The sequence below is a fragment of the Podarcis gaigeae genome, assembly GCF_964106915.1.
Source record: "Podarcis gaigeae genome assembly, chromosome: 6".
Classification (NCBI taxonomy): domain Eukaryota; kingdom Metazoa; phylum Chordata; class Lepidosauria; order Squamata; family Lacertidae; genus Podarcis; species Podarcis gaigeae.
The window spans coordinates 63,296,664-63,311,833 of NC_139682.1; the positions used below are offsets into that span (position 1 = coordinate 63,296,664).

At 42.3% G+C, this 15,170-nt stretch overlaps 1 protein-coding gene and 1 long non-coding RNA gene across 2 annotated transcripts in view; one reads left to right on the forward strand and one right to left on the reverse strand.

The window, feature by feature from the left end:
* The window catches only part of ANKRD13C (ankyrin repeat domain 13C), a 27,899-nt gene extending 14,812 nt beyond the window's left edge, over positions 1 to 13,087 (reverse strand). Inside the window, exons 1-5 of the mRNA XM_083743090.1 lie at positions 12,461 to 13,087; positions 6,396 to 6,437; positions 3,410 to 3,514; positions 1,480 to 1,565; positions 51 to 96 (exon numbers count right to left, since the gene is read on the reverse strand). Coding sequence (XP_083599216.1) covers positions 51 to 96; positions 1,480 to 1,565; positions 3,410 to 3,514; positions 6,396 to 6,437; positions 12,461 to 12,818 — 637 coding nt within the window. The 5' untranslated portion in view covers positions 12,819 to 13,087. The remainder of the gene's footprint in view (positions 1 to 50; positions 97 to 1,479; positions 1,566 to 3,409; positions 3,515 to 6,395; positions 6,438 to 12,460) is intronic.
* Positions 13,088 to 13,150: 63 nt separating this feature from the next.
* On the forward strand, positions 13,151 to 14,696 carry LOC310846510. Its single transcript, XR_014565367.1, has 2 exons — positions 13,151 to 13,220; positions 13,828 to 14,696. It is a non-coding gene; the product is annotated as an uncharacterized lncRNA (long non-coding RNA).
* Positions 14,697 to 15,170: the final 474 nt, after the last annotated feature.

Here is a 15,170-nt window from a genome sequence, read left to right on the forward strand (position 1 = left end):
CCCTTCCAACTCTAAAAGTATGATTTTCATAAAAATCTTTAAAATCTTACCCCAACTTTGAAAATCCCAGTGAAGTTCAAGATAGAAGTCACCTAGCTGAAGAGAAAGAGAATTTCTGTTAAATGTTAAGAAACTGATGACTACTTTCATGTCCGTCCACCCAGGAAATGCTAGAAACCATAACTTTCATTTGGCCATGCTAAACTTTGGGGTAAGTGTGTATTAACTGAAGATTTGATTTGCACACCTTTCACATTAACAGCTTTTTAAAAGAAGAAGAAAAAGGAGGAGGAGGAGGAGGAGGAGGAGGAGGAAATTAGTCTTACTTGTTTTATCTACGGAAATAGATAAAATAAGTAACATGATCAAAATAACAGCTCAAACTATACAATATCTGAATCAACCTAACCTTGCAATCAGATATAATATATAAATTCTATTACTACAACTACAACAGCTTGGCTATTATTTTTTTCAAATAATAACTATTTTTTTAGCAATACATTTCTCCTTTGAAAGCAGTCAGTGTAGGTGACAATTTTTGATAGCTGCTCCTTAACCGAGAGCTTATGTTTGTAGAAAACGTCCTTCTGTGCAAGATAATAATTGCTATATGAAGCCATTCTTCTGAAGAACTAGTTATTTATGAAGCAAGGGAATCAACCATGAAATGCTAGCTAAGCTAAACAACTTTGACCCAGATCAACAAAATGAGGAACCTGTGGCACCTTATAGTACATGGGTGAGGGATATCTAGAAGCAGCTGGAGAACGCATGATATAACAGAAAAACTTGCTTTGAATTGGAGACACTGAGTTTATGTACCCAGTTTATGTACAAAGTTCTAAAACAGGCCTTCTCTGTCCATGGGAATTAGCATGACAAATGGAAACTGTGCAAATGCAGTTTTTCCTTCCCTCGAATGGAAACTGTCTCTCTCCTTATATCAGTAATTATGGTATGTTAGGAACTGATCTCTGGCTCACAGTTTAAATGCTATTCAAATATTTTAACATATTTACAACAGCTTCCAATTTCACTGGAACTTCAAAATGCAGAAGCTAGATGTAAATGAAGCATTATTAACCCAGCTTGACTTTAAAACCAAAATAGAAATGGAATTTTTTTCACAGTGAAGCTTAATCTTTAAAATCACAATTACGATCCACAGCAGAGACTTAACACTAAAACTCTACACCCGGAATTTAGAACATACAACCCATAGGCCATATCTAGTCACCAAGCCCTTTCTCTGAGTAGGGAAGATGTCACTGCTGCAAGGTAAGTCACTTACAGGTCAGTCATTCTAAGACACAGACTAGCAAGCAATATGCAATTCAGCCAGCAATTCCCAGAAATAAAGGCCTGTGTTGAGTTTTTTGCACTTAATGAAGACACAATGGCAATCACACACAAATTGTCTGAAAAGTAATGACTCCATAATCTCCAATGTGGGTGGAAAAATCCTTACAAACTTACCTCTTTCAGAGCTTTTAATAACCGAGGTCGCTTTTCCTCAACACTTTCCCTCGACTGTTGTTTCAGTTTCCTTAGAAGTGCTGTAACTAAATAAATATACTGTAAGTCCAATGTAAAGGCAATCATGTTAAGCATCCACTAAGCTGGGAGCTGCCTTTACAACCTTTTGTAATGGCTGGTGGCAAAAGAAAAATCAGCATCAATTGCAGGGCCACCTCTACTGCCGGCAGAGAAGCAGCGTCGGCATCAGCACCAATTACAGGTGAGATCTTGCTGAAACCGCGCAAGATCTTGCACCCTCCACAAGATTTCACATAATTTTGGATGATACCGGTGCTGCTTCTGCAGCAGGGTGCCCATGGGGCTGCCGCTTGGGGGCTTCTGCCACCTGAGACAGCCGCCATAGTCTGCCTAATGGCAGAGGCAGCTCTGGTCAATTAGTAGCTTTTCGAGCTTTTCATTACTTAAGCAGTGTTGTCAAATAAATAAAACAAATTCAATCAAGTAAACCGACAACAGTAAGCCATATACTGCCATTCAGAGACAAATATACAAAGCTTTCATAGGGGCAAGTGAAAGATCTCAGAATACCAGGTGTTTCAGTGTTACTGAAAGTGTGATCTAATCAGTAATCTGGATCGGAGATCACTGGGAGTCTCATAAACATGCACAAAGCCAACATGTGTGCTTTTCCTGAGAGTGCCTTTTGGAAATGAAGCAGTTACAGCAATGTTGTTTCCTCTTCAAAACCTCTGGCATACAATTCCCAGACTGTTTTCTGAAGGAATTTATACAGCAATTTGGGGTTTCTGTAAGGGAGTTTTCATTAAGACATTTCCAAATTCAGATACAAACATGCTCCTCTCAGCTTTGACTATAATGCTAATGCTCCTTATGCTTAAAATAATCCCTCATGTAAGTTCTGGAGCTGTACATCAACACACCATTGATCAGGCACACTCAACTGCTAACCTACAGCGTAACATTTGATATGCTATATTTTACTGCACTTGTATATAATTAAATGAATAAATCACCCACCCTGAACATTATATGTAAGTAGCAATGCAAAAGTTGTAAATACAGCTTTGGAACGTTACATGTAATAAATAAAAAATTGATACGTAAGTTATATTAAGCAAGAGTAGCTTGCATTTTAAATCAAACTCTCAGTAATTTCTGCCAAATAAAACCAGAAGTTTATATTTGAACTGAAAATGATATTCATTAATCATGAAAGACTTTATCTTTACAAAAGCTTGAGAAGCAAGATAAATCAAGCAAGTCAGGTTTTTATAATTTGGGAACATTTCAGTTGAGAAGCAGGATAATGTAGCACCACCACACTGCCTTCTTAAAGAATGAGAACTCCGAACAGCATAGATTTCAACACTTGCTGGTTGACTAACTCCTACCTAACGACAACAAAAGTGCAATGCTGCTCTTGATTTAGTCATACTTATTGCTAGTGTCAGTGTTAACCTTAAACTATGCTTATGACCAGGGATAATAGATGAATGAGGAGGAGAGCTCCAGTGAGCAATTCCTGATCTAATAACCATAGTTAAGTAGTAGACAGCTTTACCTCTGAATCTAACCTAGTATTGGCATTGTTGTTGTTGCAACTGCCTTTCACACTATGGGGTCCCAGGGTGGGCTACAGCAAATTAAAATACAATAATAAAAACAGAAAATTGGGTCCTAAATCATTTAAGGCTTGAATCACTAATGTGAGGAGCTTGAGGTGGGCCTGGAATTATCCTGGACAATCTACAGCAAAGCCTAACATGAGCACTGGCCTTTTAAAATTATCTCAAGATTAGGTGTTCATGATCTGCACATTTCAATCACAATCTGCAGTAAGCTGATTTTAATGACTAAATGGATTTCCTGTATTTATGTCCAGACAACCAGGATGATAGTTTCTTACTCATTTGTCTATCTCCATAGCTGATGGCTTCTGCGAGAGGACTCCATCCCTGAGCATTTTTCACTTTCACAGGAGCATTGTGGGCCAAAAGCAGGTGGGCACATTCTATAACAAAGTATGAGACAATAATTATTTTCCAAATAAGACCATCAGATTGCTTCTCTGTGGAGCCACTTACCATTTGAAAAAAATACTGACATAAACAAGTTTTGAACTTACTGAAGTTTGAGCAGCACATAAAATCAAGCTAACCAATGACCTATTTTGCATTTGAAACAGTTTATGTAGCATTTGGTGCAAAGCAAAATCTATTAGGTGGTATCTGACTAAGTCATACTCATGGCTAATGTTAAGTGAACGTGATTTCAATGGGTCTGTTATATGACTTAGTTTGCATTCTTAACTATGTCTACTCAGAAGCAAGTCCTATTGAATTCAATGGTGGTTACTCACAGGTTAAGTGGGGTTAGTCTTGCAGCCACAGCTAGATACAACCTAGTGTTTGAATTGTATCCAAATGATGTCTTTCTGCTGACAGAAGTCTCTGATCCAATAGAGGCTTCGATCAGCAGGACAGGGAGGTAGACTTTCAACAATTCCCAGAGTCCCCTGAGTAGCGCCCCCATCACACAATCTATTCCTGGGGGTTGGGAGAAAAAGTTAGAACCTGTGGTACTATGATGATTTAGTGATTTATACCTTTAGGAACTATTTTGATTGAGCAAGTCAATCAAAAATATTTAAGAGCAGTTTCACTCCCTATGTATGCACAAATAATTATGTTTCTGAGATTAACAGGAAATGGTTCAACAGTCTTGACTGCCATAGAGGAAACCTAACCTGAATCCACCATACCTAATTAAACAAAGTACACTGAGCTGATGGGATTGTTTGGCGCTGTATCTTAACAAGGCAAACCAAGGAGACCAGTGGAAAATGAGGAATGGAGCCAACACTTATGGCTAACAGTTTTAAATTTATTGGGAATTACAAATAACTTTATATCCTATGCTACACTGCTATTCTACTTGAACAAGAAATAAAAGCTGCCTTTTTAAACAAAAAAGTAAACTCAAAACAATTTAAAATGAAACGAATATAAACCTAAAACAAAATAAAAGCCATGGCACACCTGCATCAGCACAACCAGGCACTTTCAACTACCCAAACTAAAACAAAACATGCCTCTCCCATATTGATTTCCAATGGTTTGACTTCATCCAGGCGGATGCCAAACAACATAAAAGGCAGTCAAACACATCCCACCCACCAAGGGAAGCCACAATATCTTAAAATAAGATGCTTTGGTGCCAAGACCAAATATGGGTGCAAAGGAGAGGAAGGAATCAAATAAACATGAGCAGCACAAAAATCAACAAGAGGATGAGGTAGTGACATTGGCCAAAAAAAAAGAAAGAAAAAAGCACACACAATGCAAATCAGAGGAAAGATAACAGAGCAAGTAGTATGAATCTTAAGGATCAGACTGAGAGGGTGAAAGCAGAAAGTGAGAGCTTCTCTCAGGTGGAAATGCTGAAAGAGTGATTAGATTAGTAGGAACAGTCAGAGAAACCTCAGGCATGAAGAGTGTCAGGCACAAGAGGGTAATCAACAGTATCAAAAGCAGTAAAGTCAAGGATAAGTAGAAAAGGGAAGACAAAGCAATTTTGCTGAGGTCATTTGACAATAGGGTACTATGTGCAGAATACAGATTGTAGTGGATCTAGACAGAGCTGAGCCAGTTTGATCCTGGAGTCTGAGGGTAAAGGGTGGAAAGGAAATTAATGGAGAACAACCGATTTCACAGTAAGGGAACAACAGACGTTAAGTGGGAAAGCACCTGCAGTGTTCTTGTTTCTAGGATCTACTATCCAAGAATCAATTCCCAGAGAATATCTGCTTTCAGTGTCGATGGTTATGACAGCAATGCCTTCAGGATAACAAATGAACTTTCCACTAAAATTACTTAACTGGCAAATGCAGGAATCTTTATGCCCGATGTTCTTCTGACTGAGCTATCCCGCAGGGTCTACGTTACAAATTTCTAATAACCTGAGAATCTTCTATCCAACACCTATTTAATACTGAAAAGGTATTTCAGGAACTGGAGAGGCAGAGGGTTAGAAGCTTCCACATCTGCCAGCAACGTACACTGCATTATGTTGCACTGGTAGGACCTGAACAGAGAATGAAGGCGCTTGTGCACCTGCTAGCAGCTATTTTACCCTCTGTGGAAAAGCCTCTCTCATAGTCCACAGTCCCCTGTTCTACAAAAGCTCTGATATGGCCTTTGTTGATTTTTAAAGAGGGATCAGTCTTTTTCCATTATATTCTCCATTATTTCCATTATTAATATTCTAGCTTTAGGACCAATTATTATGACTAGCCTGGTTCCTAACTTGACTGGACCTGGAGAAAATGAAATGAAGGCAGCATTTCATTTATTTTTCTGAACTTTTGCAGATAGTTCGGAACAGCATCTCATAGCTTCTCTGCCTACCATACTTCATTCCAATTTATTTGGAATTTTCTCTTAAGTCACTGCAAGACAAGCAAGGGGCAATACAGACCGTTTTCTCTGTGCCCTCGCAATAAAGTAATAATGGTAAGGATTCAGGACTGGGCAAGGTAGACATGTGCAGGGAACTCCCCTCTCCATAACCTTCTGAGCAGCTCTTGCCATTCAGAAGCAAAGGGCACTGAAAAGCACAAGCGTGACCATGACCCCAGCTCACAGTAAAACAGCACTGGCTGCATTTTCACAATGGGCTCTGTGAAAGAGATGTGTTTCTTCTTCATCCAACTGCAGTTCCCAACAGCCGCCGCCACCATGATCTAGGGAAAGCTATGAGAAGGTGAATTCTCCCCTTGTTTGCTCTGTTATTCCCTTTTCTATGTTTTGAGAAATATGATCTGGAGGCTCTAGTTCCTACGCTTGATGCTGCATACTATTTTTTTAAGTGAATATAAATTAAGTCTTACCAACCTTTATGCCCCAGCATCACAGCCAGATGTAAAGGAGTGTTTCCTATTTAAATGAATAAACAAACAAAAAAGATTTTAAATCAGTAATCAGAATGAATAAAACATCAAGTTTCATGCTGATAAATGGTCCTAATATCAATTATGAGTTAAATACAGCAAACCTACTATTGTCAATTTGACAATAATGAATAAGCAGTGTTAAATCACATGACAATTCACTTTGATACATTATCTGCATTGGGTCAATCTTCAGTTTTACTCCTGGGCAATTAAGAGGACAGGAATAATTAAAGAATATTGGAAAGAAAAAGAAAGAAATCAAGTGACATTCCATCACTCTAAATTAATTAAGGCCTGTAAAGTCTCCAATGTTATCAAAACTGACGGATGTAGGTCACTACACATAAGGGATATATTCTAATAAAAAATTAAACAGCATGTTTTATTTATTCATTGCATAGATCCAGTTTTACAGACAAGGTATGTTATTAAAAGTACCTTAATGAAAACCAGAGAGCTTGAAGTCACTCAAAATACATAAATACTATAAAATATTACAGTAACAGCTTACAGTTATGTAAAAACAGAATTATGAGTATTGTATTGTTGCAATATACTTGAACAGAATTCACAGTGGACAGAGAAATCAGCTGCTTCAGAACCTTAACTTTTATTTTTACGGCAGTTAAGAAATGCAATGGCTGGAAAAATCAAAGAAGAATGAAAAGGTAAGCAGGACGCTTATACCACCCTAAGGGTGGTATCCAACACTGCACTATAATGAACATACCATCTGCACAAGCATTGTAGATTGCCAGACAGAATTGTCTCCCCAATCCTTCTCTGCATGCTGTTCTTGGGTTTCTGCTGAGCCCCCCCACCCCCGGTTGCACTGGGGGAGGAGAGGCGGGAAATCTCTACTTTACAAGTGATAGTCCTTGAGCAGGGATTCTACCAATGATCATATAAAATAACCTCCCCCCAGTTAATTATATCCATAATAATTGCTGACAGCTTGTATTTGGGTTGCAAAGAGAGCTCTACCTCTCTTTCAAATCAGAACCAGTGAAGATGGTGAAGGTCCTATGTGAGTATCTGGAGGATGGATGGCGGCTAACAGATTGAAGTTGAATCCTGACAAGACAAAAGTACTGTTTTGGGGTGACAGGAGGCAGGCAGGTGTGGAGGACTTCCTGGTCCTGAATGGGGTAACTGTGCCCCTGAAGGACCAGGTGCACAGCCTGGGAGTCATTTTGGACTCACAGCTGTCCATGGAGGCGCAGGTCAATTCTGTATCCAGGGCAGCTGTTTATCAGCTCTGTCTGGTACGCAGGCTGAGACCCTACCTGCTCGCAGACTGTCTCGCCAGGATGGTGCATGCTCTAGTTATCTCTCGCTTGGACAACTGCAATGTGCTCTATATGGGGCTACTTTTGAAGGTAACCAACTAATCCAGAATGCAGCATCTAGACTGGTGACTGGGAGTGGCCGCTGAGACCACATAACACTGGTATTGAAAGACCTACATTGGCTCCCAGTACGTTTCCAGGCACAATTCAAAATGTTGGTGTTGACCTTTAAAGCCCTAAACAGCCTCGGTCCAGTATACCTGAAGGAGTGTCTCCACCCCCATCGTTCTTCCCGGACACTGAGGTCCAGTGCCGAGGGCCTTCTGGCAGTTCCCTCACTGTGGGAATCCAAGTTACAGGAAACCATGCAGAGGGCCTTCTCTGTAGTGGCACCCGCCCTGTGGAACGCCCACCCACCAGATGTCAAAGAGAAGAACAACTACCAGACTTTTAGAAGACATCTGAAGGCAGCCATGTTTAGAGAAGCTTTTAATGTTTAATAGACAATATTTTGTTGGAAGCTACCCCGAGTGGCTGGGGAAACCCAGGTGGGCGGGGTATAAGTTATTATTATTATTATTATTATTATTATTATTATTATTATTATTACACTTAATCAGAGCAATGGGTTAAAAAACCTTTTGATCACTTTAAAAAGTGCCGCTGATCAATCAGCAGTTTATTAAAATATTGTCTAATTGTTCATACAAGTTATAAATGACAAGCAACATCTTAGAAGCTGCATTTCCCCTTCTCTCCCATAGGGCGGAATGTCTCTTTTGAAGTGAAACTCACTACAATAGTCATTTGCAACTGACACATTTAACTTACAGGATTTTGATTTTATGCAGTTGACAGCGAGCCAGTTGAATTTGCACAAATTAAATGCATGGAAGGCGGAGAGCTTAAACTTTTATGTTCTCCACCTTGCTTACCAGGTTCTGGGAGGCTCTGAGAAGATTTCACAGGAACACAGGTGACTACATGTGATCTTGCACCCAGAGCCCAGTAAGCAAGGCAAAGAGCTTAAAAGCTTTCTGCCTTGTTGAGGGGGGCAGAGTTTAAGACCCATTTGATACACCAACTCCGGAAAGTAAGAGTGCTAGCACGGGGGTGGTTCCAAGGGAGTGGTTCAACTACACATTTTTGCACATACACACCACTCCTGGAATATAACCCTCTGTCTCTCTCTATATAATCCTTGCACAAGACGTGAGATGCTGTATATAAATAAGAACATATAAACACTTTTCTTTAAGACTATTTTTAGTAATGCAGAAACATGCAGATTTAATTACTTGATGAAAATGTACAATAGACTATAAACCAGGAGCCAGTTTTTGCTGGAATATCATTGTGCACACAGCCTCAGCAGTGCTGATTTGTTTTAACCTAGGGCAGTGTTATAAACATTGCACATGCAGCTCTCTCTCTCTGTGGCTGTCAGATGCTCTAACACACACTAGTACAACAAGGCAGGTCAGATTCAACCCCATTAAGCCTGGTCTAACCAAAAGGCTAGTCTATCTGATTATCAAGCTTCCTGGACTACAATCCAGTCTTTCTTTTGTTCTGAAACTGTTTTTATTGTGAAGCTTTTGTTCTGAAGGGCAGGTTGAAGTTCATTACAACTCCAACCGATTATTCTTTGGCATCCTGGGGCATAATTTTCTGGGGAAAACTCTAAACAAGAAAATGCATACTGCCTGGCCTTCATTGTAATACCAATTTGAGCTTTTTACCCAACAGAAAATCACCTTTGTGCATGTAACACTAATGTCTCACAACAAATGAAACTGATCTGTATAAAACATAACTTGAAAAAAGAGACAATGCACGTATTTTTGTAAACTAGGATTTTTTTATAAAAAGAAAGAAAGAAAATCACCTTTGTTTCCCTAGTCCAGGCATAGGCAAACTCGCCCCTCCAGATGTTTTGGGACTACAACTCCCATCATCCCTAGCTAACAGGACCAGTGGTCAGGGATGATGGTAGTCCCAAAACATCTGAAGGGCCAAGTTTGCATATGCCTGCCCTAGTCCCTGTGAGAAATGAGATATGACTGACCAAAGACCTCAAAATGCCAGGGTGCATTTGATGTAAAGGAAGAGTTTCTAATCTATGTACTTTGTCCTCAGCTACAATTCAGCTGACTGGATAACCATCCACGGCAGTGTAATTGGATGCTGCTAGTCAGACACAGAATTAAGTGTGTTCTAATGAGGTTCCAATATTATTCTTGGAAATGGATCAAAGCTGTAGTTAATCACACAAAACCTATGCCTACCTTACCATCATGGTGTAAGAAAATGTGCCCATGAATGTGTCACTGCACTGATCTCGCTGGCAGTCTTAAAATGGCAGGGAGACAACCTATAACAGTGACAGAAGATAAGCCAGCACAATACCAGTATTTGCCCTACTGAAGTAAATCGGGCTGGAACAGCAAGCAATCAAGAGGTTATATTAATACAATCAAGAGGTTATAATCAATCAAGAGATTATAATATTGTATTACTAAACTAATATTGTGGATTTAAACTCAAAATTTGAGATAAATGATAGCTAGTTTCCAATCTTAAATTTAGCTTAGCTCCAAGACACACACTTTGCATTATGACAACTTTTCAACAGAAATGTGTTATTTAGCCACAAACTGAAATAAACAAATACAGAAAATGGTAGCTATGCCCGTTTTTAAAATTAGTTTACAACTTAGTTCTTGCTCACTGGAAATCTTATAATTATTTGGCCCAGTCTGAATTAATAATGCTCTATAATAAAAGGCTACATCTACTCAATCCTACATCTACTCAGATGTAAATCCCATTGAATTTAGTGAGGCTTACTTTCAGGTAAGTGGATCTAGGACTGAACAATAAATATACCGTATTTTTCGCTCTATAACACGCACCCGACCATAACACGCACATAGTTTTTAGAGGAGGAAAATCCGTAAGCATGCCACCCGTACGCATTCCCTCCATAACACGCAGACATTTCCCCTTACTTTTTAGGAGGAAAAAAGTGAGTGTTGTGGTGCAAAAAATACGGTAACTCTTTCCATTAAGAAAATTCCAGTGGATTGATATGACATTTAGTAAATTACACAAAGTTCTACCAGATACAAAGATCAAAGTAAAAATAACAAGAAGAATCTCAAAGACTCATAGCAACTTCTCATAGAAATAAATGCAACTAAAATTAAGCATACCCTTTAGATCTAGTAGGTATTAAAAACTGGCTGAAGTACAAATCCATGGCTGTAGGTAAAACTGTAGGTGGCATAACAATTATTCTCCTGGAAAATCAAACCACTGAGTAATAGTGACTAATTTCCAGAAAGGCAGTTTTCTATCTTCAGAAGAGAGATGTTCCTACCACGTGTGGGGAACCTCTGGCTTTCCAGATACTGCTGAACTATGTCCCATCATCTCTGGCCACTGGCCATGCTTGCTGGGGTTGGTGGGAGTTGTAGTTCAGAAACATTTAGAGAGCCAAAAGTTCCTCAACCTTGTTTTATATTAAGGTCCTTCCAATGGGCAGAGAGAGAAGAGATTGCATGTACTCCAATATAACTCAGAATACACTGAATTCAACAGGTAGTACTTCCAAGTGTGCATCTAAACGCAGCAGAAGAGCCTCCCCAAATAACACTATTTGCACATTGGGCATCTCTTAGTAAAGGAAGCATTTCTTCTAACAACTATGGTTGACTACAACTGTTTCAGATCAGAAAGTGTTCATTCCTACTTCAGAACTAACATGATACTTCAAAGTATATTATTAGAGTCACACAGGCCTGTACAAGAATCAGAAGCATCACAAATAGGGGGAAAATAACCATGTCTGCACTTTTGATTGGTACATCCACTCTGAGAGAAAGGAGAGATCTTATACACATTAGCTGTTTTGTTTACATGAAAAATTAATTCCTCCGGTTCCGCCTTCAAAGGCAGGAAAATTGTATTCATTCGGCTAGCCAATGACTAAGTGAGTCGTCAACCTTTACTCTAATTTCCACTGGATAAAATAAAAGCATAATATGTTTTTCAAGTTCAGGAAGTACACTGCCCCATCAGCATTCCTGTAGGCAATTTAGAAACCAACACAGGAGCCAATTCTTCTCTAAAGTGTGTTACACAAGCATACGTGTGCATATACACATACACAGGTCTCATCAGTGTTTCTTATCACAATCCAAAACTGGGATAGCAGTAGTTCTGTCACTTACTTCCTGCTTTTTAAAACACGCTTATTAACATCCCCACCCCCCCTCATTAGACAAGACGCTCCAGAAGCCTTTCTGAACTAAAGCTTCTTTACTGGGTCAGGATCGGTTTAGGGCATGAGATGCCCAAGCGTAAAAGCAGACACAGATGCCAAGGGAGGTGAAGAGAGATCTCAGGTCGATCCGCATCTAGGTTAAGGTGATCACGGATAGAGAGGTTTAACCGGTAGCATGCCGGTGCGCAGCCGTCCCCCGCCACTGCAGAAAAGATCGGGTTGGGAGATGCAGTGCCGAAAAACACGTAATAAGGGCAATGACCAGCGGAGGGGGAAACACAAGGCGCCAATAACGGGGGCGTTAGACACATAGCGCGCTGGGGACAAAACGGAGCTCGAGAGACCGGGCAGCAGGATGTCCTTAACTCCGGGGAGGCCCAGGGATGCTCGACCTTCTCCCAGGGTGGCCGGGCGAGCCCTGCCGCTTACCGTGGCTGTCCTTCTGGCCGATGCCCTGCGTGCGGATCAGAGCCGACAGCCGCCTGACGTCCCCCTTGAAGACGCACTCGTGCACGGGGAACTGCGCCGACGGGCCCTTGTCCGACTCGGCGGCGGCGGACCCGCCGGTTCCCCCCTTGAGCGGCAGCCGGTGGTGGTTGGTGGTGAAGATGCGGTGGCTCCCGGCGCGGCCGCTTTTGCCGGCCCCCGGCCGGCCCCCGGTGAAGGCTCCCCCGCCGCCGCTGCCTGGCGCGGCCGCCGCCTCTTCCTCTCCGGGCGCCAGCAGGTCCCCGTCCTCCTTGCTGGGCTTGTGGTCCCTGCGCAGCGAGCGCAGCTTCTCTCCGGTCATCGCCAGCGGCGGCCCCGGGCGCTGGGGGGCCCCGGCGGGGAGAAGCGGCGCCGCAGTCGCTGCCGCGGGGGGCTCGGCGAGCTCAGAGCCGCGGCGGAGGGTCTCTTCCGGGCTGCAGCATCCCCCCTTCCCGCCGCACACACTCGCCGCCCGCCGCCCAGGGACTCCCGGCAGGCCGAGGGGGTTCCGTGCTCCTTCCGAACCGCCTTCCACCTGCCGCTCCTCTCAGCGGCCAGACCGCGCCGCCATCTTGTCGGAGGGGTCTCGCGAGAGCGGAGCGGCTCCGCTGGGCGAGATCGAGGCGCTCTCGCGAGATGGTGACCTCCGGCGCCTGCCGTGGGAAGGAGGCGAGAGTCCCGACGGGACTGTTCCGAAGGCGGGGTCGCTGCTCTGAGCGGCGAGGTGGGACGGGGGGGGGGAGCCCTAGTGAGTTTATTGGGGAGACGCCTGCCCCCCCCCGTTGAGTCCTGACAATTTACCGGCCGTGTTGCGGTTCTGGCTGGCTCACCTGTGGCCGCCCAGGTGCTGCCAGACTCCCGTGTATGCACGTGGGGTGCTGGTGGGAGCCGGAGCCCAGGAACAGCTGGGTGCCTTACAGGATGGCAGCCGAGGCCCCTAAAATATTTCCCAAATATCCCCTCCCAAAATTAATAGCCATTGCTAATCAAATGATGTTCGTGTGTGCCGCATCTTGTGATCGATTATTCAAGTTGGCACCCCTGATCTTGCAGATGAGTCTCTCCCAGGAGAGGAAGGGACGAAGGTTGCATTTGCCTGCTTTTTTCCGTGGCACAGTTTTCATGGGAGTGGGAGACGTGCACATGGCCGGTGGCAGTGGAAACGGGTGCAGAGTGGGGCTGCGGAATAGAAGACAGGAAAGGCTTCAGAGTTGGGGTAGGGGAAAGTGAGCTTAGTAGTCGCATGGGGTGGGAAGGGAGAAGCTCTGGCGGTTAGTGTTGGCGAGTGGAGTGAGCCTCCTAGTTAATTCATCATTTCTTCTTTTCTTTAGGACTGCAATACGAAACATACTGGGAAGAAAGCCTCATTATTTATTTATTTTTTACACCACCGTTTATCCGAGGATCACAGGGCGGTTTACAATATAAAAACACAGAAATGCATAACATTGGAACAACAAAAACAACACCTTCACCCCGTTTAAAAGTCCTGGGAGAAGAGGAATGATCTCAATGATTTATTTACTAGTAAATATGTAGATGTTAAGATTTCAAATGCTGTTATTCCTTGGGTTCCAACAATCGTCCTTCAGTAAAACTTAATCCTGGTTTTGTTCATTTCTAATACATTTCAACTTTCCATTGTGTTTGAAATGATTTATTCTTACTTGAAAAATGAAATTGGTTTATTTTATCCATGCTAACCTGGAAGTGGGACGCGGTTGACGCTGTGGGTTAAACCACAAAGCCTAGGACTTGCTGATTAGAAGGTCAGCGGTTTGAATCCCCGCAACGGGGTGAGCTCCCGTTGCTCGTCCCTGCTCCTGCCAACCTAGCAGTTCGAAAGCACATCAAAGTGCAAGTAGATAAATAGGTACCACTCCGGCGGGAAGGTAAACGGCATTTCCATGCGCTGCTCTGGTTCGCCAGAAGCAGCTTAGTCATGCTGGCCACATGACCCGGAAGCTGTATGCCAGCTCCCTCAGCCAGTAAAGCGAGATGAGCGCCGCAACCCCAGAGTCGGTCACAACTGGACCTATGGTCAGGGGTCCCTTTACCTTTACTTTAACCTGGAAGCACCACTTGTTTCAATGTAATTTTCTTCCATCAGGTTTGTAGCATCAGGTTGCAGTCTATACAAACTTACTTTCAATAAAGTCCACTGAAATAAATTGGACTTTTTGAGTATATATGTATCAAATCTGGTGGTTCTATTTTTATGTAAAAATCAACCAAAAATAGTATTGGATTGACATTTTCAAATTTCTCATTGCATTACTCAAAATGAGTTTTGAAACTACTACAATGCTGCATTTCCAGTTTATTATAGTGGGTCACAGGCAATATGAGTTCTGCAGTTTCCTGAGTCATACAAACACCAGGAGATTTAGAATGCTGATTCTGTGGCAGGTTGATGCATCCACTAGAAATATGAGTCAGCTGAGATAAAGAAGTTCACCTCAGAATAGTCAGAAACAAAACTTAACTTAGCACCTTGTCTGTAATTCATGAATGCTCATAATGCATTAAAGTATTTATTAATATCCCCCCACGCACATGGGAAGCAAATACTGTATTCAGATATACAGAAGCATAAGAAACTGCCTTATACAATTTCAAACCATTGATCCATCTTCTATTGTCTACACCAGGCATCCCCAAACTCGGCCCTCCC